Consider the following 24,045-nt stretch of genomic DNA (forward strand, 5'->3'; position numbering starts at 1 on the left):
AAATGTCATCATCGTCATTATCAATTCGATGAAACAGGTGGCGTCGCGGTAAGAGATTGCGCGACTGAGTTTGCTGTTTTTCACCAATGGCTACTCCTCATGGCGTTACTTCAGTTGTCACACAAAGAGTTGCGTGATGATCCAGTAACGACAAAGCTGTGCATGGTTTCCAACTATTAAAGCGCTAATGTAAATACAACGTAGCAGAGAAGAACTTGTGAATGTTCCTCAGGCAAACTAGCTGGCCCTGGCTTGCTGTTATACAAAATAAAATCAACTCTTTGACTAATGGTTTTTGATTAACTGTCTTAACTATCTACAGGAACAAGTTTTCTGCTGTATAGACAGAAGCGATTTAACAATCTCCAGCAACTACTCTTTTCGATTTACAAGTAATTCTCGGTTTCGCCTCCTTATAAAAAATTAAGACAACAACTTTTTTCGTAATTACTGAACATGTACACAAAAAACAAACGCCCTCCCTCTGTGGTTAACATTCTTCACACGGTGTTCGAGGCAAGGGAAGGCAAGGCTAGTTAATTAGCGAAAAAGAAAAGAAAATATTCCTTGAAAAATTGGCTGAATCTCTAGTAAGAAGAACCTACAAAGAAAAATATTATAGATAGTAATAAAAGCCAAGGGTCGATCTTGAGATATATAAAGAACAAATTGGAAAGGTAAACAAAGGAATACTTGAAACTCCTTAGGGCGTGACGCTCGGTCACCCACCGAGTTATTCACGGCATGAAATGAATATCAAATTATTTATTTACACATCTCTTACCGGGTCACGGCATTGCTCACCCAAAGCTGAGCGATACTTTGCAACGAACAAGACTTCAGTTGATTCTACGTACGCACAATGGCCTTGAAAAGCAAATTTCCCGATGTTGCGATCCCCGAGAACATGTCGTGGCCTGAATTTGTTTATCAGAACTTTGACAAATACGGCGACACAACAGCAATCGTAAGTATAAACACAAGTAGCTACAAGTATTTGCTAAATTCTTGAAAATAAGATATCTAATATGCTGGCGTTTCATGAACTCGTGTCAGCTGTCCCGGTTAGCTTGTTTACGGTTAGCTCGTGATGATGGAAATGGTAAGTCTTTCGGAACTCTATAGTCTGCAGTCTGCATTTTACCCCTGGTCTGCATTCTGCAGTCTTAATCCTTTTGACACTGACCGATTTCATCAGCCGTAAGAGTGCCTGTGTTCTCGTTCTAGTTGGCATGTGTACAATGTCTTCTACTTCGCCTCAAAATGAAATACCGAATAGCTTAGAAGCTGCATTTTTCTTCCTATTTGGTAATTAAGCGTGAGTTCAAGATGGCTGGATATTGGCCAAGTTCTTTTTTTGCGAGTTTATGGAGCGAGACGGAGTCGAGGTCCACTGAAGCTCGCAAAAATAGAACGAGGCCAATATCCAGGCATCACTGGTTAAGAAAGGATATTTATTGTATGGCTTTCGATCATGGCCTCTTGCTTTCGGAGAAATTTTTCTTGCGGAACACAGCGGGTAGTCCCGAGCGGGCAAGATAGCGCTATCTTGCCCGCTCAGGTAGCCAATCACAGCGCAGGATTTGGTTCATCTTGCCCGCCAGATCACGGAGCTTGCCATATAATAAAGATTAATTTTGGCATCAGGCAATATTGACTGAACCTGTGAACGAATATTTTAACATCGTGGTTTGACGCATTTTAGATCTGTTTAAAATAACTAACTTTAAAACTAACTCAAAAATCAAACATTATGTTAGCCTAATGCAACAAAAGTATATTTTATACTGGCAAAATATCATGTAAAACTCTGATAAACTAGAATTTTTTTCACAACTTTTAGAACGATTATACACCTTCCTCTTATTTAGGCCTAACAAGCAAGCTAAGCGAAAATGTAATTTGTAATAATCGGTATTGAAATAAATTAATATTCTGCCGACACGGAACAGAGAACTGGGTGCTACCGTAGTATGCAAAGGCTCATGGTTAGTACGTTTGTAAAAAGAGACGGTTGAGAAACTTGTGACATTCTACGGTCAGCCTTGCCACTTGCACTTCCGCATAAGGTTTATTTTTATTGTATAAATGACGTTATCTGATTTATCTTTCATTCTGTTGTTTATATATCAACCTTAAAACCCCAAAGACGGTGCCACTGCATTTGGTCGGGGGTACACCGTTCCTATTTTTCCCCTTGGTTTTTGGGGTTTACGTGTCCGGTTTTGGCGCATGTAGGATGTTATTTGGTGTATTTTTTATCCCCTTTGTTGTAAGTTTATTGTCACAATTAAAACATATCTTGGGCCTGGCTGACCAACGCGACCATACCTCAACCTTTGTGTGTGTTCGGTTGTGAATTGAAGGCAAAATGAAAAGAACTAATGAAATTTAGAATAGGCAATCACAAACTATAAGGATTGAAACTGGTAGATATGATCACAGACTCTGCCCTATTTGTGTATCTAATCAAATTGAAGATGAATCTCACAGTCTTATGTATTGCATTAAATACTCTATATTCTAGGAGATGAATTTTGTAGAAAAATAGGTTAGAAAATATCGTTCCGACTTTTAAACAAGTATGTTCGTCATAATCAGCGAACTTATGACTTCTACAAATCATTATATTAATATTCATGAAGACGTGATCGATCATCGCAGTTATACGCACAACTTAAGCAGTTGTGAAATTAAAGCCTGAAAAAAAAAATTCAGGCCTGAACGGGATTCAAACCCATGACCTCTGCGATACTGGTGCAGTGCTCTACCAACCGAGCTATCAAGCCCGACTGGTAGTATTGCACCGGTATCGCAGAGGTCATGGGTTCGAATCCCGTTCTGGCCTGAATTTTTTTTTTTTTTTAAATTTCACAACTGCTTTAAGTTGTGTGTATAACTGCGATGATCAATCATGTCTTCATATCTTTCTCCGCAGTTCAAATATATGATGTTTCATATATTCACTTGCATATTAATATCCAATTAGCAAAATTTATTTCATCTTGCTTTGATCTTCGTGATATTCTTCTTTCAAATCAAACCGATGTAACCTGATTGCTATATCGTAACCTTATTATATATTCACGATAATTATCATTGTTTTAGTTGTTAATTCATAACCTCGGTAACCTGCGCAAAAAGGGAAGGGGTAAGGAGAGAATCGAAATACGTGAGGAAAAAGAGGAGTGAGTATCAGCCAGTAGGAATTTTGCAGCCGCCACCTGCAGCAGAAATGAACTAAATGGAGTGGGGTTCTTATAGCAGGCGTTTCTCCTCTCTCGCACGACCCATCATGAAAGCTGTTCTTCCTGCCTGTTAGAGCGTTGTAAGTGCGGTAAGAAGACAGACTTTGGAAACGAGCTTGATCAATGCACTAAGCGACGATAAGTTCTGTTCTAAGTTTTGACTCCATCCCTGATTCTTTTTAACCAAGTTCAAAGAGCTGCTGTATCAACAGTCTGCTCCGTTTTTATTTGTTTACTTGTTTAGATTGATGGTACTTCTGGCCATGCCTACACATTCACACAACTTAAAACCCTCACCAAAAACTTCGCTTCATCTCTGGTCAAAAGGGGCTTCAAAAAGGGAGATGTTTTAGCCATCTACCTTCCCAACGTTCCAGAATATCCCATCGCTTTCTACGGCGCGGGTTTCATTGGAGGCACGGTCACCACAGTCAACCCACTCTACACTACAGAGGAGCTGGAGCGACAACTACAGGACACCCAATCCAGCTTTCTTGTCACAAGCCCTCTGTTCATCGACAAGGCCAGAGCTGCGAGTAAAGCACAAGGCAAGATAAAGAAAATCATTGTCATCGGTGATGAAGTTTCTGAAGATTGTTTGGCGTTCTCCAATCTCCTGGATGACGACGGTTCCAGTTTTCCGTCACAATGCACAGTCGACAAAGATGACGTCGTGAGCATGCCATATTCGAGTGGCACCACAGGGGTCCCCAAGGGAGTGATGATCACGCATTACAACATGATAGCTGACACGTGCATCATGGAGGGTTCTGAAATATTTACACTCACGGAGCAGTCCGTGGTGATGACGATTCTTCCATTTTTTCACATTTACGGTCAACTCATTATGATGGGTTCAGGCTTGCATCAGGGCGCTAAGCTTGTAGTCCAGCAACGATTTGAGCCGGAAAAGTTCTTGAAAGCCATGCAAGATCACAAGGTGAGAGTATATTTCTCTGGTTCTGAGCTCTTCAAAGTACATCCCTGATTTTGTTTTGCAGCATGTTTAGGTTCAAGATGGCCGACACACCGTTGAAAGACCTTCCCCTTTCTGTGTGTTTGTCATGTTCGATTTGAACGCCCGAAAAAACCTGGAAACGAGATGGCGCAGTTTGGCGGGTGGAAATACAGCGCAAAAGTGACAGCAAGGGCATGCGCAGTAATGAAAATAACGATTAAGTCTTCCCAGATTGATTGTGATTGGCTACCTGGTCTAGGTGTGACGTCGACATACATGATACATTTCCTGTCTCCCAGGTTCCCAGTTTTCCTCATTCCTTGGAACAAAGTCGGCGTGCTTATACATGTAGGTGGTATGTGACCTCTAATGTAGCCTCTCATGTGGCATGTCACACAATCTTTGGCTATATTAGTCACGCAAAACAGCGCAAAGGGGCTACTCCGTTAACTTAACGAATGACTTCTATAATTAATCGTTTTGCAGGTAACAAATGCTCCGATTGTTCCTCCTATTGTTCTATTCCTGGCCAAGCATCCGTTAGTTGACAAATATGATTTATCGAGCGTTGAAGAAGTGACGTGTGGAGCTGCACCAATGGGAGAAGGACTCGAGGAGGCTCTGATAAAAAGAATGCCCCGAGTGAAACGCATCAGACAAGGTAAAATGAATCAAATGAGAAACGACTTTGCAAGTGGTTTTCCCGGGGCGTACTCTCTTATACGAGCTATATAGGTATGTGCGGCGGCCCCAAAGGGTAGAGTTTTTTAGTCGTTTTAGTCAGGGATAGGGTATCGATTTTGGCCATTTTGCTCTCAAATAGGGTATGGTTTTTTGCACTCAAGTCTTGAATTGGTAGTTAGAAGAAGCTTCTTTTTCATCATTATCGATAAGACCATCAAGGAAACCCCCCACAATGCCTTTAACATGTCAGTCTGAACTAGAGAACTAATTAATTACAAGTCATGTCTTGAATAGGGTATCGAATTTTTGGTCAGGTCATAAAAAGGGTATGGAAAATCGCAGATTTTGGTCTTAAATAGGGTAAGGGTTCTGGAAACCGGGCCGCGCGCCCCCAACTATTTTTCTGAAAGCAACTCCCCCGGGGGTTGTTTTTTTTTTTACCCCAAGGCCTAATTTATTCGGCACTTTACTGCGATTGACTAGCTTGGTTTGTTTGTTTGCGTTTTGTTTTCTTTGCACTACCACCCAATCGGGAGCCTGCTCACAGGCTGAACGGAGACGAGAGGTAAGCGCTGGTGTTGACAAGCCGTGTGGGTCCTCCGCACGGGTTCTTACTTTTTGTAACAAAGGAAAAAACATGTGTTACAGCTGTAAGGGCGAAAAGCCAGACTCAGACAGAATCTTGTCACGTTTGGGTTCGTGTAATTGCGTGACTTTAGCATTGCTTTCCAGGTTATGGCATGACAGAAGTGCTTGTTACGCATGTGCAACCCAGGGGAGAAAGAAAACCTGGCAGCGTTGGTGTCTTATTGTCTAACGTGGAAAGTAAGGTAAACAACACGAAATATCTCGAGTAGAGTAAATCCTTAATTGTTCAAGTTTCATATGATTACTTGTGTATAAATTATATATATGACTGAGTAAGTTACGAACGCACGCGCCCGTTAATTTGCACTGTTGTTCAAATTAAAAATTAACTATAAATTGGCCTGCTCTCAGCCAATCGCGAAGAAGTAATTTTCTCAGTCACAAAATAATTGGCGTTATCTTTTGAAAATGCAAAATTTAATCAGGTTAGAGTTCTTCGAGTCTTTGGGTGTCAACGTTCCGCTTCTAATGAAGTTGTATTTTACACTGGTTACACACAGATTGTAGATGTAACAACTGGTGCCATGTTGGGTCCAGATCAGGACGGAGAGATTTGTATCAAGGCACCCACAGTTATGAAAGGTAGCATTGCTTTAACTTCTTTCCTTTTATGAGATAATTCGAATCCTCTACCTAAAGATGAGATCTCGCATTCACGTCCTTTACAAGGCCGAGTTGTTCAAAGCCCGATTACGCTAACCCAGGATTGGCGAGAATTTTGATTTTAGTTTTGCAACTTCTTCAAACTTCTGTTTTGTCCTTCAGTTTTAAGCTTAAGTAATCTCAAAATACATGAAACATAAGCAGTCAAAAACACTGAATACAATAAAGAGTAATACTTCGGTTAACTTTTAATCCTGGGTTAGCGTTAACCGGCTTTTGTACAACCCGGCCCAGGTGTAAATTTGACTTGGCCACAAACTTTAACGCAAAATACTACGACAAAATACAGGCAGAAACCAAGCCTGAGGCACTACAGATGTGCAGTCTCAAGAACTCTTAACCCCTACCCCTTTCTCCTCTTTCCCGGCTCCCCACCTCGGTATAAAAGAACTGTACACCACAGCAGTCGTTACGAATTCCTATTAGTCACACATTTTCCAGTTGTATCTTGCTTAGAGCGTTCTATCAGCCAATACCTTTTCCAATTGAAACGCCTGTTTTCATTTTTAATGTCGTATGTTTTCTCACACAGGTTATCTGAATAACCCCGAAGCCACCGCGCGCATGATCGATAGCGAAGGATGGGCACGTACGGGAGATATTGGACATTACGATGAAGATGGACATTTTTTCATAGTTGACAGGCTAAAAGAACTCATCAAATACAACGCTTATCAGGTCATTACAGACAGTTTTCTACTCATTTTAAGCAAAGTTAGTAGAGGGGAATAAAAGTGACAATAGATTTTTGTTCAAACTTTGTCCACTGAATATTTGTCATATGATAACTTCAATTTTGAAATAAAAAAGGGGGGTGCCCATGCTCATTAAGGAGCAGCGAGGCATTGAAAATGCCCCATTTTGGCATTATTTAATGCTTATTATAAAAACGCATTCCCAGTAATTGTAAAATCTTTGTGAGCCCAGACTCATAAGAAAACGCATTAAACTACAGTCAATACGTTGTGTCGGACACAACTAAACATTTTAAGTTTGATTCAGACAAAAAGCTAAATCCTTGATTAAAATTTGAACTAAATTTCTTGACGTGGTTACCGACTGCGAAATAGAAAAGACCACAGTGTATCTGCTATTTTTCTTATTTATTAAATTTTCAGCAATAGAATTTAGATCAGTCTTTTCTCACGCGAAGCTTATGATTAGTTGAATACAATGACTGGAAAAAAAATTGGGGTGCCCGTGCTCGTTGGTGAGCTAGAGCCATTTTTCAACTGAAAGAGCTCAATATCAAGGCAAATCCGTCATGTTTTCAATATGCGCGTGCACGAGCGCGCGCTAATGACGCCATAAATTATGCGCAGTAAGGATGCGCAATGCAAATGTGAGGAATGACCTTAAGCAATACCACTTTTTTTCTCGAGTGAGGGGGAGTGGTGTGATGGTCAACTAGAGAAAGACACTTGATTAACCACCGAGGAGTACAAATCTGGTCCAGCTTAATTTTTAGGGCACCCTATCAGGTTAGCTGCGATGGACTAGGATCCCAACGTATCATAAACAACCGGTCAGTGGCTGAAAAAATATATGATTTTGTATCTTCACCATCTACGGGTATATTACGAACTCACAACGTAACCAGCTTCCAGTTGGCTTGATAGCTCAGTTGGTAGAGCACTGCACCGGTATCGCAGAGGTCATAGGTTCAAATCCTGTTCAAGCCTGGATTTTTTTCAGGCTCTGCTTATGTTGTGTGTAAAACTGCGATGATCAATCTTGTCTTCATATCTTTCTCCGCAGCTCAAATATATGATCTTTCATAGCCACTTGTACTGTCATGTTCATTTTCACAGTTTTCGTGCTCGCTTAAAATCTGACGCTCCTCTTTGATCTCTTTTCCAGGTCGCCCCGGCTGAGCTCGAAGCGTTGCTGATTTCTCATCTGAACATCGATGACGCTGCCGTGATTGGTGTCCCGGATGAGAAGAGCGGCGAGTTGCCGAAAGCGTTTGTGGTCCCCAAGGGAGAAATCAGCCCAGAAGACGTTGTTGACTTTGTAGCGGAGAGAGTTGCGCCTCACAAGAAACTGAGAGGCGGCGTGGAATTTGTTGACAAAATTCCGAAGTCAGCAAGTGGCAAGATTTTACGGAAGGACTTAAGAAAAAGAGAACTTGAGCGTACTAAGCAGTCGTAGAGAATGTTTCATTGGATTTAAGCCCATTGTATGCACAAATAGATGGAATGAGTGAAATAAATAGGACTGGTTTCTTATGTTTTCTGCGAATCTATTTTAGCCTTAACTATAGCCTATTTATTTTGCTCTATTTGCAGTCGTTTCCAGAGTGTGGTTCTCATCCGGCCCCCCTTCTGGAATCACAACACCCCTAGAAATCGAGCGTTAATTACCTAACCTCGAGTCCCTACAATTAATTACCTTAATTTCCCACAAGACCTGTTCCACATGGTTCCGGCACGGAGTCGGACCGGACCAGGGGCTTGTTTCTCGAAGGTCCCGAAAGGTTTTCGCGCCCGGAAAGCCACAGCAAAATCTCAAACCTTATGATATACAGAGCTGTTTAATTCGCATATTCTTAACATAAACAGAGGTTCTCTTCATACAAGAAGTTTCAGGCTTGTGCACCTCTTTGTTTTTAAATACAGATTAACTAAAAATGGCTTTGCGGGCCAGATAAGTGTCCGGGGCTTTCGAGAAACGGGCCCCAGGTCCGTATTGAGACATATCCTTTGATGAGTATATGTTGACACAGGACCGGTACGGTACAGATCTACAATTTTTTTCAGTTTTGAAACCTATTGCATCCAGACATGAAGTTATCTTTTAGCAAAAACGCTGCAATTGTCATTATTAAGAGTAATTTAAATTGTTGTGTGTTGTGAAGTTAAATCATATTTCAGATAAATTTGTCTCGTTTCGTTTTGTAGCTTTATTACTTTGTATTGTTTATGTTTTGGTGGGGGAGGCGGGGGGTGGCCCCCCCCCCCCACGCAAATTCGCACGCGCGGACTCTTTTTTATATTTTGTCATAAACCGAAGAGATTGTGAGAGCGTTGATAAGCGGGCCTTGGTTGCTAAAAAGAAGCATTTTACTTCGTGGAGAGGATGGCAAAACGTTTTTTCATTATTATTGTTTAATTTTATTTTCAATTTTTTTTTTTTTTACCAGGCGTAATTGAGCTGCCTTTTATACACTATTTAATCATAGTTAATAGAGGGTAATGGAAGGGAAACTTGACAAAGTTCTTTCTTATGTGTTTTTGTTGGCTATTTTGAGGGTTGGCACTGCACAAATCTGGCAAAATATAAAGGGTGGTTATGTGTGCTAAAACAACTTACCTGTAGAAGCATTGCAATTATGTAATTCATGCATTGTCAATGAGCATAAAACAAAAGATGCGCAGGGTCAAGGACCTTACAGCATAAATCTTAGCCTGTTTGTTAGCTTCTTTGATGTTTACCGGCCTTCCTAACCATTTCCATCTTTCAACTATGATTTAATTACTGCGCCTTTCAATAACATGCGGACTCTAAAATTCAAAGCTCAACCGACAAATTCGTTTTTCGCTACTGTCAATCAAATGTTCGGCGGCTCCTCCCAGCTTCCGACTACTGCCGAGTGCGCGATAATCAAATCAAATCGTTGAGCACAGTTCAGACAACATAGTCGGAAGCTGGCAGGAGCCGCCGAACATTTGGTTGACGGTAGCGAAAAACGCATTTGTCGGTTGAGCTTTGAATTTTAGAGTCTGCATGTTATTGAAAGGCGCAGTAAGAACGTTAGTCCCCATTCTTTCTGTACATCCCACACTTAGTTCGGTGCTTCATGTCACAACGTCACGCCGCATCTTTTATACTTCTTTTATTGTTCAGATCATCTGAAGATGGCGAAAGCTTCTAAAAAAACGCATGGTCTCCAATACGCCTTATCTCTAAAACGTACACGGTGGCCTCTCATGTTTTTCTTTTTTTTTTTCCTTTTTTTTTTTGGCAAAAGTTAATCTTCAACCCAATGCATAGCAAGTTAAGTTTTAAAAAAAAGCCTGCACTTGGGAATATTTTGGGCGGGAACGTCCTGATTACATGAAACATGATTCCGTTTATCGCGGCCGCGAGTCCGTGATTTTCCAGTTGTAAAAATTTTCCGCTCAATGAGCAGTTACGTAATGAATGCTGGATTTTCCAGGTCTCAGAATGTTGTTACAACGCGGGGGCAACCTCATGGAACAGGACACTTCGAAAGACCGCCTAATAACGTTCCATTTATTCCAGAACAGATCAGATTTGCAGACAAGTAGAGACAGATCACCATCTCAACACGCACGCATTTGCTGATTTGAGTTTCAAAATTTGCACTTGAAAGTTAGAGGTAAGAAGGGAGGTTTCATAAGTGGTTTATAGATTATTTCAGGCCGCATCAATGCATTTAATGGCATCGCGCAGGTTCTGTTCTTCATACCAATGTTGACATCACAAATGTCCTTATTCCATTTTTGACCTCTGTAACGGATAAAGAGAAGGTGAGGCTTATACGACATCGAACTATGACAAGCCACAGAACAGCAGGCTGTGTTTTACTGTTTCTTTCTCGCTATCTCTTCTTCCGAAGTGTTTTACTCGCGCTTTCCAAACATCACCCATCCTAAGGTTTTATAGCTCAACAGTGCTTCGTAAAAGTCTTATCATCCCTGCCTGTCACGTTCTAAACAAACATTAGGCGGACCGTCACGCAATCTTTCTCAGGTTCTTCAGTAGTTATTATATTTTCCGATTTTCAATTAGGTTTGAAGAGATGAAGCTGAGGAGAATCGTTTTTATGACGTTCCTTGTCCGTGCTTGCTGTAAGTATCCTAACACTTCGTTTAATTTTTTTTTTTTTCGATGAGTATTTTAAACGAGTTTTAACACAGAACCGTAGCCTCATTCACGGTAACCAGGCCCCAGGTTGTTCGAAGGCTCGATAACGCTGTCCACTGCATAAATCGCTATCCAGTGGGTAAGTGTTAGCAAAACAAACCTTTCGAACAACCCAGACCAGTTCGGTATTCATTCTGCCCACAGCCGTTAGCTCGCACATGTTATTACTCCGCGACGTTTCCCGTTCTCTAGAGCTGAAAGTGGATTGTTTGTTGAAGTTATCAGACGATTTTGGACATGTTGCTGTCAAAGCGTACTCTAAATCTAAGGCACTGCTCTGTTATTTGTGGGAGGTGCGGTGGCCTCATGGTTAGTGCTCTCGTCCCCTGAGCGGTTCGGGTTCGAACCCTGGTCAGGAACATTGTGTTGTGTTCTTGGGCAAAACACTTAAATTCCACAGTGCCTCTCTACACCCAGGTGTACAAATGGGTACCGGCGAACGTAATGCTGGGGGTAACCCTGCGATGGACTACCATCTCATCCGGGGGGGAGTAGAAATACTCCTAGTCACTTCATGCTACAGAGACCGGATTAAGCTCCGGCCTGATAGGCCACTTGGTTCGTATGCAGACTTTACCTATCTCAATTATTTCCATAGTAGAATTCTGGACAGCTCGAAACAATTGCTTTGATTGTCTTATGTGTTGCTGCAGGTACTGCGTCAGTCCTTTGTTATCGGGAAATTCAGGATCTCTGAAAAAATCCCTTACCCAGTCTTTCTTCCATCCCTTGTCTTTTTATCCTTTCATGTTTCATACATTCATTCATTCATTCATTCATTCATTCATTCAGTCATTCGTTCATCATTCATTCATCTATTTGTTGGTGTTCTAAGCAAGCTTGTAGTCTCACTAAGACTATTCTTTGTTCCATTGTGTGTCGGTTGTTGCCTGTACAAGTCATTTCACGTATCTATCTGAAAAAAAAAAACGAAACATCATATGATGTGCATTATCTTTTTATAACCAGCAGCCTTCACGACGACTCCAGCCCCAACAACCTCAGATCTGACTCTTTCTCCGGGTAAGTGATATGCTGGGATGCTATGAAAGATTTATTTATTTTTTAATTTTCAAAATTTCTTTCATTGTTCCAAGTTCCAAGTACATTAGTGCCGTGGCTTTTTCAGTGTATTTATTTCGTTTCTTTTTTTTTTATTTTAGAAAGTCGGAATGTTTTATCGAATATTCAAAAAAACAAAGCATACTGTAAAGAAGACCACCAATAAACTACAAGACATTGAAAATGTAAACAATACAAACTGAAAGTAATACAAACAATACAATTCTGTTCAAATTCTGAAACAAAATAAAATAGGTCATGTTAAGGTGGCTCAAAACAGTTACCAGCACTTATATTTTGATGGGTCGTTGTAACCACTCTTTACCACTTGATGCTACAATCATGGTATCAAAAAACTGCCCAATCATTGGTGAACACGTTGTTATCATTTTCGTGACACAATAGGTTACCATAGCAACAGTATGACCTCCTAAAAACACCCTTAATTACAGTTTTGGGACTTATATTTCAAAAAACGGCATGGTGAAATTTTTTTATATCATCAACTTTTGATAAGCATGATAACTGATAGCTTTTCAAAAATTTAAGGTGGCTCTGAACCCCATGTACACAATTTTTTAAACTTTGGCAAAAGTTGCGTATTATCATGCTTATCAAATGTTGATAATATACAAAAATTTCGCCGTGCTGTGTTTGAATTATAACAACCTAAAGCTGTAGTTAAGGGTGTTTTTAGGAGGTCATACTGTTGCTATGGTAACCTATTGTGTCACGGAAATGATAACAACGTGTTCACCAATGATTGGGTAGTTTTTTGATATCACTATTGTAGCATCAAGTGATAAAGACTGGTTATAACGACCCATCAAAATCTAAGTGTGGGAAACTGTTTTGAGCCACCTTAAAAACTCTAATTTTGTTATGGATATGCAGTTACCTGAAAAAACAAAGGGCAGCTGGAATTATAATCACACCAAGAAGTCGAGTGAATCCGGTTGTTTTCGGGAGTCATCGGGAATATTTCCTGTGATTCCGACATCAATCGTTCGGAATCCTTCAGTAATCCTCGGAACATCTTCATTTTCTTTGGCAACATTGAATAGTCTTTGAGTAATGTTTGGGTTTATAGGATTTTCCCCGGTTACCGAAGTGATCCTGATGTCGACAGCCAGCAAAAATAAACCATAAGGCGATCTGTCTGTCTGTCTGTTTGTCTGTCCGTTTGTCTGTCTGTCTGTCTGTCTTTCTATCTGTCTTTCTGCCAGTCTGTTTTTTTGCCTGTCTGTCTGTATATCTGTCTGTCTGTCTGTCTGTCTGTCTATCTGTCTGTCTGTCTATCTGTCTGTGTTTCCGCTATTCGGCTATCTATTTTACATTAAAGTTTCTCAAAATCATTAATAATTCATCAAGTTTAAACAAAGGAAATCATGACCGTGTCGATGTTTGGATATCTGATCTTAATTAGCATAGATTTTTACGATTTTAATTCTCCGTTTTCTCCTTAGTTTTAGTTTGGATTGAGAAGATATTTCAAACACTGCAGACAGTGTTTGACCACATTTCCAAACACCTCGAAGTTCGTCAAAAATACTCCGCTGCGCGTCGTATTCCCAACTCTCTTCTCGGTGTTTGGAAATGTGGTCAAACACTGTCTTTCGCGTTTGATATATTACATGAAATCTTTCGTAGAATGTTCCAACTACAAATTCCTCAACGAGTCAGACAGAGCACAGACATACAACAAAAGCAGTCCTGTCCTTTGTGATGCAACGACTCAGGGCTGGTACAGGTTCGGTGGAGGGGCTGGAAACCAAATGCCTGAATCCTGTGTCAACAAGGGGCACTGTGGTACACAAGGGCCGGGCTGGCTCAACGGAAGTCACCCATCTGTGGATGAAGGAGCAGTCAGGCTCAAAGTTTGTTTTAATTGGCGAAGTTTCTGCTGTCTATTTGAGACTTACATCACAGTACGCAATTGTGGAGGGTTCTTCGTGTACAGACTTAGACCAGCGCTTATTTGTGACTCGCGTTACTGTGGCAACGGATTGACGCCAACAGCAGGTAGTAACGCAATCTTCCCTACAGTCACGCTTTGCCGTAAAGGGTGTAAAGATGAGATGAAATAAACCGTGTGTCCCATGCCAAAAAATTCCGTAGAATTACTTGTTTCGACGGAAACATGACAAAATGTGTGAATACGGCAAAACGGGCAATGAATTGTTTGCGCAAAACGATTTTTTTGCAGGGAAGGAGCCTCTGTTAGACCAGCATCCCAAAGAGAAAAAGTAACAGTAATCAACCAAGCGCGAAGGTCGTACGTCTTGACAGGTCCGTACCAAAAAGACCAAGGGCCGATACGTGTATTCTCCACGTTTGGATCCGAGCAAGTTTGGTAAATAAGAAATTTATTACCCAAAACTACCCGAAAATCTTCAAGAGTGATTTCTCGGGATCATTCGGGGCAGTGCCTGGTCCAATACTTACAATGGAGCAATCTGATTGGTTGATTTCAGTTATTGGCCCTCTGAACTAACTTTAATAAGTACTGCTTATCGCCCGGTTGGGCCTCCCGTTCAAACATGCCGACCGCAATCGTGAAATGGTCTGGCCGGTAAGAAGGAGTTCTACTGTGGTTTCAGACCTCCTGGCAAGGGAAAGCAACCTACTAATTGAATTTATATTTCCTTTAGAAACAACAGAAAGGCCAACCAGAGGAACAACAGCAAGTAAGTGATCATTCTAGTTTCTCCTCACACACTGCATCAGTCTTGACTCGTAACTCATTGGCTACCTTGATCAGAATATAATATGAAACTTCATGAGGAATGGAGGCTGTAAAAGATTTACAGTGGAATCCCGATTTCTCGAACCTTCAGGGGAAACGAAACTTGGTTCGAAAAATCGGATAGTTCGAGAAATCAGGGGTAAAATTACAGTGTTTGAGTGAGAAGGGGAAACGATTTTGGTTCGAGTTATCGGGAGGTTCCAAAAACTGAGGGTTCGAGAACTCGGGATTCCACTATATTACCAGTTCTTTGCTTAGATTTGAGGGTCATTTTGTGTTTTGTTGTGTGATTTTTCTTTCCTTGTGTTATGTCGTGTTTTGTTGTGTTGTGTTTTGTTTTGTTTTGTTGTCTTGTGCTGTATTTTGTTATGTTGTGTTTTATTGCGTTTTGTTGTTCCCTGTTGTACACTGGCGATTTATCTGGAGGAAATCATTAATATAACTCTAATTGGAGTTCGTCATTACTCCAAGCTCGTTATATTTTAATTACTTTTTATTATTCCCAACAGTTTTTTCACATTTGCCGACAAATCTTCCAACAAAAGGTGAGGCAATTAGTTTTTGGCAAACATATTCAACCCAATTTACGTAGCTATCAATTCCCGTTAAAACAAGGAATCGTGTACTTCACTTTCAGAAAATTATAAAACTTAGAAATCTAAGAATCGTGGTTGACGAAGAGATAGATACATTAATTGGACTTTGGGTGATGTTAGCTGTCTTGTGACGAGACTCTTTCCAGTAAACTCAGATGCAGCGCCCCTCAAACGCACGCACTGGGTGTACAGTCCAGGTTTCGCGGGGCCATATTTTCCGCTCATTCAAGAACATTACTTGCAAAAAATTTCGGACGTCTTTAATTTCGGACAGAAAAGGTGTCCGAAAATAAAACCGTCCGAAATTTTTTAGCTTCCGAAACTTTAATCGTGCGAAATATTTACAATACATAATAAAACTTTTAAGTAACTCGAAAGTTCGTAGTTTCCTTTATGGAGCGACCTTTAGTTGAGACACTGCTTCAGGGGATGGGTAAACGGTTTGATACAATTTGTGTTACTTTTTCGTCCGTGTATCTGTTAAAACTTGAGAGCGGTAAAACTTTAACTTTCACAGTTGTTGTTTCAGTCTAATTCGTGTTTTGTAGAAGTAAACTTACTTTAGCTATGTTTCAGCAGTGTCCGAAATTTTTGGCCGAAACTTGGCCGAAATGAGATAATTAAAAAGCGTCCGAAAATTGAACGTCCCAAATAGAACGACTGAATTTTTTTGTAAGTAATCTATGAACTCTTTCTCAGTTCTCGATTCTAAATATCAAACTTCTCCCAAATTAAACAGTCACAGTGTATGGCATACACCGCGGAACATACATGTATACCTCAGTCAATACTTGTTTTTATGAACTGATCTTTTGGATAAACATCATACAGAGGAGGTGAGCTAGCTAGCTTCTTGCACGAACAGGCAAGCGAATTCTGAAGCTCGTAATTTTACCTATAAATAATCGGGAAATTTGGTAGTTAAATTACTACACAATTTATTACGAAGACTTCCTTCGGACGAGCTTAAAGAGCGTCTGCATATACCCAGTGGCTCCGTTACACTAAAGACTTGATTCTCTGTTGCAGAATTCTCACCCACACCGTGGCGTCCATCGCTAGTGACACCGCAACGTAAGTAGGCGTAATTTTGACAATTTTAGCTGAATCCTACGTTTGTACAAAGTTTAAAGCGTAAACTTTAGCTGCCTGTTAAAATTAGTTTTGTTGCCGATGCTAACTCGAAACCTTGTCTACCTTCTTCAACCTAAGTTTCGTACAAGTGAGATTATCGTTTAAAATGAGCTGAAAAACGGGAGACAGCCATTTTTGACATCCGACTTTAACAACTTGCCAGAAGACTGAACAATTTTTGCTACAGTTTATAGTTTTACAAGTTGTGAAAACTTTGAATGTAGTAAGCTTGTTGGAAATTTTGAAATTCAAGCTGCCGGAAAAAGGCATTTGAATTTCTGAGCTCCGTACAATCTTGCCGAATTTCGAGCTTTTATATCCCTTAAAAGTGTCGAATCCAGGCGGGCGTTTGTTAACCTCAGAGTGTCTTCGATTTCCAGTTTTTACAACCCGTAAAAACCGTAAATTTAGAATACAGAATTTGTGAAATCTTGATAAGTCAAGGTACTTTGAAAGATTTCATATTGGCGAATTCTGGAATATTGAGTTCAAGTTTTTATATCCATACTGTGAAATCTTGAATCTAAGACTTCACTTCTAAACACAACCATGTTCCCAGGATCTCTCTGTCTCTCTCGCCCCGCGAGGGTGAGAAGATTGGAGACCCTGGGAACAAGATTTTTCTAAACACAGGTCAATTTTTTCTTTTTTTCATTTCAGAGATCAAAAACGTTTTACTTTGGTAGATGTTTTTTAAATTTCTTTTCCAGTTTTTATCGTGCACATATGCGTCTTCACCCTTCGAGTTAATTTATAGCACTGCGTCAGATGCTGCTGACCGTTGGCGACGAAGGAGACAAATCTGGGATAAGTTCACTTTATTGCAGATATCTATTTTGGGGGGTATCTGTTTGCAGCTGGTTTGCTGTGTGTGGTTTTTCCCACTTTTGACCCTCGCCCCACACTGTTAAATCCATGCACCTAGATATTTAAGTTTTCCTTCTTCTAATTCACCAGTGGGAAGCGGAGGCGCAGTCGCCTCATGGTTATTGCGCTCGATTCTGGATCGAGCGGTCCTGGTTTGAGTCCTGGTCGGGCACCGTACGTGTGTTGCAGTGTTCTTGGGAAAGAAACTTTACTCTCACAGTGCCTCTCTCCACCCAGGTGTATAAAAGGGTACCGGCGAATTTAATATTGGGGGTAACCCTGCATTGAACTAGTACTTCATCCATGGGGGAGTAAAAATACTCCTAGTCGCTTCATGTTACAGCAACCGGAGATAAGCGCCGGCCTGGTGGGCGACTGGCTCGTATGCTTACTTACCAATAACTATCTCTTTACTTTCTAGGAAGTTGGTGACCTCTTGAATAGTGGCTGTTCTGAGAGTCGTTCTTGGGCCGATTGAGATTGATAGCTCAATGGCTGCTTCCCCGGAATCTAAATCAATGGACCGAGAGTTTGATCAAACTTTCTAGTCGCTTAATATCCGCATCAACCTCGGGGCCGGGAAGGGGGACTGGCCGGGGTATTCCCGGATCGTCCAGGAGAAGACACTGGTGGTCCTGAACACCAACCAACTGACCTGATTTTTAGTTCTCTGCGTTTCTCTCCTGCTCAGTAGCTCATAGAGGGACTTTTGTAGTAGAAAGTCTCAGTGCCATCAGTGTAATCATGACAGACTAATCGATGACTGAACATTTTGTGGCCTTTCGATTATTCATCGATTACTCATTGATCATCAGCAATAATCAAATACTAAAAAACTGATTAGCCACTGAATACCCTTTAATAACTCACTGCTTTCCTTAGTGCTTAATTAATAATTACTAATTAATCAATTATCTAGGTCTTGTTAAAAGTAGCTAAAAGTGTTTGTGACTCGTGAATTTTGTTCAAATTCGTTCGTGAAACTGGATCACAATCCCCCCTTTCGCTACCCTTTTACATGTAAGGCCTCGAACACCCTTGCTTACGATCGATCGGTGCGCCTGAAATTTGAATTGACGTCAAAGGCGTGTTAAATGGAAAAACATTGAAGTCGGGCATCTTTTCTCACTGGTGACGGCATCGAATAATCACGAAAAGGGATACATAACTCCAAAAACCATATCAGATTGTAAAAAGTGAAAAAGATGAAGCATTTTGCGTCTCCAACTCCAAGCTTTTAATTCGGCGCCAAAAAATGGGTCGCCCGCGTTCGGCAACTCCCTCCTCGATCACTGTCGCCAGGTAGGATAAACGTTGTGTCATTTTGAACAAAATATGCTCTCCCTAGTCAAATTACAGAAATTAAACCCAGAGTTCTCGAGTTAAGCATTAGAATTGGCCAAAGCGACTTATAGCAATGTCTGTTTTTTGTTAGCTGCGACGAAAAGGCTATTATCGTTTTATTGTCGTTTTGGTGGGACAGCTCGGTTTTGACTGCGGCTCGTACTGCGGGCGCAGCCACCGTATGCAAGGCACCGGCACCAATGAAGTGTGAAAACGCATGCTATTTGATGCTTTTTTTTTTACGCCTTTCGTCTACACTAAAACGACTTTCGAAAACGGTTTCAAAACTGGAGCCTTTTGAAAACGCAACGTTTTGAAAACCCTCCGTTTCTAGTGTGGACAGGTGAAAACGGAGACGAAAAAAGCGTCGTATACTGTCATTTCCTTCATAGTTACCTTGACTAGAAGGCAGGAACACATCACACCAATACTAAGGAGCTTACATTGGTTGCCAGTTCATTTTAGGATTATTTTCAAAATATTGTTGTTAACTTACAAAGCTCTGAATGGACTGGCCCCTGATTACATTAGAGACCTACTGCGATTTAACATTTCTGGTCGGACACTACGATCTTCAAACAACAGGTTGCTTGATGAGCCTAGAGCAAATCTTAAAACGTATGGTGAAAGGGCTTTTTCCGTGGCGGCACCAAGGCTCTGGAATAAACTACCCCTCCAGATCAGACTTTCATCATCAGAGGCAGTTTTTAAGGCTAATCTTAAGACTTATCTTTTTAAGCGTGCATTTGATTTGTAGTTTTTACTTTTTATTTGTAGCCTAATTGTATTATATAGCGTATTTAATTCTTAGGATTTTAACTTTTAGGATTTAGGATTTTAGGTTTTTAAAGAATTAGGATTTTAATTTTAAAGTATTGTAAAGCGCCATGGACAATTAGTGGAAAATGGCGCTATATAAATGTATATTTATTTATTTATTTATAGTTAGTGGAGGGGACTGGTTATGAAGACCGGCAAACTTCAAAGAGATAGGTTATTGTTTGAGTTTTTCTAAGTCACGTGACAATGACCGTGCACACTCAAATTCAAGATGGCGTCGTTTGCGAGCGAACGTGTGGTCATTTGACGTGTTTTATACGCTAAGAAATGTAGTTCTGTCATCGTGAATGGTTTTTAAAAGTTTATCATTTCGAAAGTAAAATGCCCGGCGATAACTGTTCGGTTTTTGGCTGTGGTACGTCCCCTCCACTAACTATGTTTCCATCAGCGTTTTCGGGCGTTTTAGTGTGGACGATAGACGAAAACGTATCAAAAAGTATGCGTTTTAAAAAACGCATTAGTGTAAAGAGGTGAAAACAAAACGAAAACGCTAGTGTGGTCGAAAACGATTTTGCTTTGTTTTGGTTGAGACAAAAACGGAAACTTTTAAAAATCCATTAGGGTCGGAGCCTAAGGGTTTTCATCGTCACTTTCAGCGACTTTTGAACCGAAACCGAGATTTCTTTGAAAATCACTGAACCCAACCAACCAACCATTGACAACTACCTCCTGACCAACTAATTACGGCTTGAAAATTGTCACGATTTGTTCTTTCTATTGTTTGTAGTTATGACGACAATACATCTTCACACAATAGTTGCAGACTGGCCAGCGCCACTTTATTATAGTGGCAGAGTGAACCCAACTAACCACTGATAAGGTACCAACTAATTACCTTGCAAATTGTCACGATTGTAGTTCTTTCTATTTGCTGTAGTCATGTTAACAACATACCTTCACACAATAGTTGCAGACAGGCCACATTATTACCAGCAGACTGCTTTAGTGGATACGCACATTGTTTTAGAATTATCAGCGTGCAAACAGTGTTCTTCCGAGCTCTGAGGCGAAGTCTAACTTTCATGCAGACGCCAGGGTCAGGGTCTGACCCTCTGGGTCGGATTGGTTGATATTCTTACAAACACAAACAAATACAAACATCTTGCAGCCATTAAATCTTTTGTATAATGTATATTCAGACGTCCTAACTTATCTCGACGAGATTATACTTAATCTATTTTATTTCATCTGTTACTAACTTATAATTTTTTCTGTATATATATATACATATTGTAACTATTTATTACGTGCTTTTATTATGTTATTTTCAACTCCTAGTATAGTTCCACTGTTTCAGGAGTATACTTATTAAAGATTAAAGAACACGCAAATCAATATGATTGGTTCGTTTGATTGGTAATACTACCAGGGAAGGAATTTGTTTGCAAAATACTTTAGTTCTCAGTTTATACACGTTCAAGATTCGCCTGTGTTCGACATGGATCATGTTTCTGACAGTGTCTTCGAGGAAATTTTGATCTCGGTACTCGAGGAGCGTTTTCCAGAAATTGAAAGTTTCACCGAACATCAAAAGAAAACCTTGTTCGCAGTCATAAATCGCAAGGATTTGTTCGCCATACTGCCAACTGGACATGGAAAGTCAATTATATTTCAGTTGCCCCCTGATGTCTGAAAATACCTGTACCTGTCAGGTTATTCATACCCGCATCATGCCACAATTTTGGTTTTGTCCTCTGGTGGAAACTGCGAAACCGTGGCATTTCCCCTGAGCGGCCAGTTTGAGCAGTGAAGACGTCGACGAGAACAATCTGCTCAAAGAAGCTTATGCCTTTGTATTCGGAAGTCCTGAGTCCTTCTTACAAAACGAGTAAGCTGAGTGGAGAAACATGCTCCGTAGTAATGTTTAACAAGACAGAACCTTCGCGATCGTTGCGGGTGAATACATTAATTCATGCAAACACGCGCGTTGACCCCGGCCAAGTAGGTCAAGTGATACCACTCTTCACCACCCGAGTGGAAACATTAGCAGCTGATAAGCACGTGATTGCTCAGTTGCCATTGGTCCCTTTCGTAATTATCAATTTGACGCGTTTGACAGCTGGCGTCTGCATGAAAGTGAGATTCAAGTCCAAGGTAACCATTTTTCTTTCTCGCCGCCTCGCGACTCGTCTTCGCGAAAAGATGAAAAATCAAGAAAAACCTCTGGGTCGACCAGGGTAATGTAACGTAAACCCAACGAAAGTGTTTACATAGGATATATCAACTCCCACAGTGTTGCTTTGGTACACGAACGTGTCCTCCGTTTCATTGTTTCGGAAGTGAAAATGCCCTGTGGCTGTTACCCCAAAGCCAAGGCAATTCAAAGTCGTGGTCGTAAACAAAATAATTGTCCTAGTTTTGGTACGCACGTCGTCTCGCATACCGACGGAACAAACATGGTTGGTGTTGAGTTACACGGTCAGCATAAAATATGCATTGTGGACTGCGGACTGCTGACTGCGGACTGCGAACTACGTACTACGGACTGGGTATAAAACACAGATTTATGTATAATATTACACAATACATGTATAAACGAGATCAAACCCTTTCGTATGCACGTGCTTTGCGTTCATTTCATTTGTTTTTGCCCCTGCTGAAGGGACACCAATTTCACGCCTACCTAACAGCTCAGGCACAAAATGCTTTCCCTAGAATTTTTGTTTTTTTAACATACCAAGCCTACCAAAACTCGGACGCACTCTTTAATCTACGATTACCACTAGTAAGAATAATTATAATAATACATTTATATAGCGCTGTTTCTCAGTGGTTCAACAGCGTGACCAAATTTAATGACTGTCAAACCATAATAAAACAATAAAAATCAGCATCCGTAGTAAGCGCTCAAGAAAAGATGCTTTTTGAGTCTAAGCTTAAAAGTGTCAACTGATATAGAATCTCTGACAGACTGGGGGAGAGTATTCCAAAGCGATGGCGCAGCAACGGCAAATACCGCCCATCATAAGTTTTAACATTATAGGTTGGATTCCAAAGCAAGTTTTTAGCAGATGAAGGAAATAATCTCAAGGGATGAATATGTGAGATAGATGAATAAGTGAACTTTGGATTAAATTAAACTTCACTTATTCATGTCCGCTCCTAAAGATTATGTTGCTAGCTAGTACAGACAAGTATTTATCAAACTCCCAACCCTTTTCAGTTGTTCAGTCCGTTATTTTTTTAACTGTTAGCCTGCGAGCAGTAAGAATGGACCGATACCGAAACCAAATATTCGATACCGGTGATACAAAGGTCAGATCGGAAAATATCGAAACTACCGGATGTACCGAGAAGTATCAATGCTTTCGATACTTCGGGATCGTGGTCTCTTAACAACAATCGACATTTACAGACATAGACGTAAGGGCAATTTTTTTCCAGGAAGAGGGGCAGGGCTGGTGGGGGGGGGGGGGAGGGGTGGAAAATCACTTTCCCAAAAGATTTTCCTAAGTTGCCCAAATTTTTACAAAACAATCAAGCACAAACAATTTTTGAAAGATCATTGCATATTGTCTTTTAGAAACTTTTACTTTTCAACTCACTGGCACTATCTCTTTGCAATTCATGACATTTGGTAAAGAGCATAAGACGAAAAAATTGCGTGTTTGCGTCCTGTGGAATTTCGACACGGCAGCATTGACAATGCTTAAAGAGTGGGCATTACGAATAAAAAAACAATCTAAATACTTAAAAAAGAAAGCTCTTGTCTCGGTGACAATGTAAGACACGAAAAAATAATGGGTGTTAAGAAAATGCATGCCGACTCACACTACGTTTGAGCGTTGAGTGTCACCTTATTGTATGTTGATTACCAGTATTGTTTTTCTCTGTTTTTCTCTGTTTTTGTCTAGAAACAAATGGAAACGTTTTAAAAACCCTTTGCCCAAATTTCTCTTGTTGCCCAAATAACTGTCTTGCCCGAACTTTTTTTTTTAGCGGGGGGGGGGGGGCTGCAGCCTTCCCAGCCCCCCCACCCGTACGCCTATGTTTACAGAGTATATACACTCTTTTCTTAGTTAAAAGGGCGTATTGTTTTTCCGGCCTAGGATGAATATTCTTATTTTTCTCCTGATTAGCTCCGATTTAGGCTAAAAATATTCTTGTGAATATTTCTTAGATAATAGCGCATGACATTTTCGTTTCATTGACTTTGATGGCGTTGAAGTAATTTTGGAGCCAGACTGTAGGCAATAAGCTGATATGATAATATGACTTCTTGGAGATACGCTATTATCATTGAACATATGGCTAGTGCTGTTTTTGTTCTCTTTTGGCTGGTTTTGCCGTTTAGAGAATGGAAGAATTTTATACGGTTTAGTTAAAAACATGTAATTGTATTTACAAATTTTCCATACATAAAAC

At 40.5% G+C, this 24,045-nt stretch overlaps 2 protein-coding genes across 4 annotated transcripts; both read left to right on the plus strand.

Annotated features, from left to right (window-relative positions):
• Nucleotides 1-322: 322 nt before the first annotated feature.
• On the plus strand, nucleotides 323-8,994 carry LOC145494675 (uncharacterized). The gene is made up of 7 exons (XM_081474220.1): nucleotides 323-967; nucleotides 3,493-4,188; nucleotides 4,693-4,867; nucleotides 5,623-5,720; nucleotides 6,039-6,120; nucleotides 6,734-6,879; nucleotides 8,062-8,994. The coding sequence occupies exons 1-7, from the start codon at nucleotides 863-865 to the stop codon at nucleotides 8,350-8,352; spliced, it is 1,593 nt and encodes a 530-aa protein (XP_081330346.1). The 5' UTR covers nucleotides 323-862; the 3' UTR covers nucleotides 8,353-8,994.
• Nucleotides 8,995-10,940: 1,946 nt separating this feature from the next.
• LOC145494676 (pancreatic secretory granule membrane major glycoprotein GP2-like) lies at nucleotides 10,941-18,568 on the plus strand. Of its 3 annotated transcripts, XM_081474222.1 has the most exons (7): nucleotides 10,941-11,015; nucleotides 12,061-12,114; nucleotides 13,804-14,175; nucleotides 14,805-14,840; nucleotides 15,409-15,444; nucleotides 16,525-16,569; nucleotides 17,918-18,568. In XM_081474222.1, the coding sequence occupies exons 1-7, from the start codon at nucleotides 10,967-10,969 to the stop codon at nucleotides 17,926-17,928; spliced, it is 603 nt and encodes a 200-aa protein (XP_081330348.1). In that variant the 5' UTR covers nucleotides 10,941-10,966; the 3' UTR covers nucleotides 17,929-18,568. The 3 variants fall into 3 exon arrangements, with proteins under 3 accessions (XP_081330348.1, XP_081330349.1, XP_081330347.1); XM_081474223.1 differs by having other exon boundaries at nucleotides 16,525-18,568; XM_081474221.1 differs by lacking the exon at nucleotides 17,918-18,568 and having other exon boundaries at nucleotides 16,445-16,576.
• Nucleotides 18,569-24,045: the final 5,477 nt, after the last annotated feature.

This window comes from Orbicella franksi, chromosome 8, assembly GCF_964199315.1.
Source record: "Orbicella franksi chromosome 8, jaOrbFran1.1, whole genome shotgun sequence".
Taxonomy (NCBI): Eukaryota; Metazoa; Cnidaria; class Anthozoa; order Scleractinia; family Merulinidae; genus Orbicella; species Orbicella franksi.

What these genes read in the sequence shown, in the direction of transcription:
- LOC145494675 (XM_081474220.1), top strand. Translation starts at nt 863, where the DNA reads ATGGCCTTGAAAAGCAAATTTCCCGATGTTGCGATCCCCGAGAACATG. An exon ending in ACGGCGACACAACAGCAATC is followed by an intron (nt 968 to 3,492) that starts GTAAGTATAAAC and finishes TTACTTGTTTAG; the next exon opens with ATTGATGGTACTTCTGGCCA. An exon ending in GGCACCCACAGTTATGAAAG is followed by an intron (nt 6,121 to 6,733) that starts GTAGCATTGCTT and finishes TTTCTCACACAG; the next exon opens with GTTATCTGAATAACCCCGAA.
- LOC145494676 (XM_081474221.1), top strand. Translation starts at nt 10,967, where the DNA reads ATGAAGCTGAGGAGAATCGTTTTTATGACGTTCCTTGTCCGTGCTTGC. An exon ending in AACCAGAGGAACAACAGCAA is followed by an intron (nt 14,841 to 15,408) that starts GTAAGTGATCAT and finishes TATTCCCAACAG; the next exon opens with TTTTTTCACATTTGCCGACA. An exon ending in GACAAATCTTCCAACAAAAG is followed by an intron (nt 15,445 to 16,444) that starts GTGAGGCAATTA and finishes TTTATTACGAAG; the next exon opens with ACTTCCTTCGGACGAGCTTA.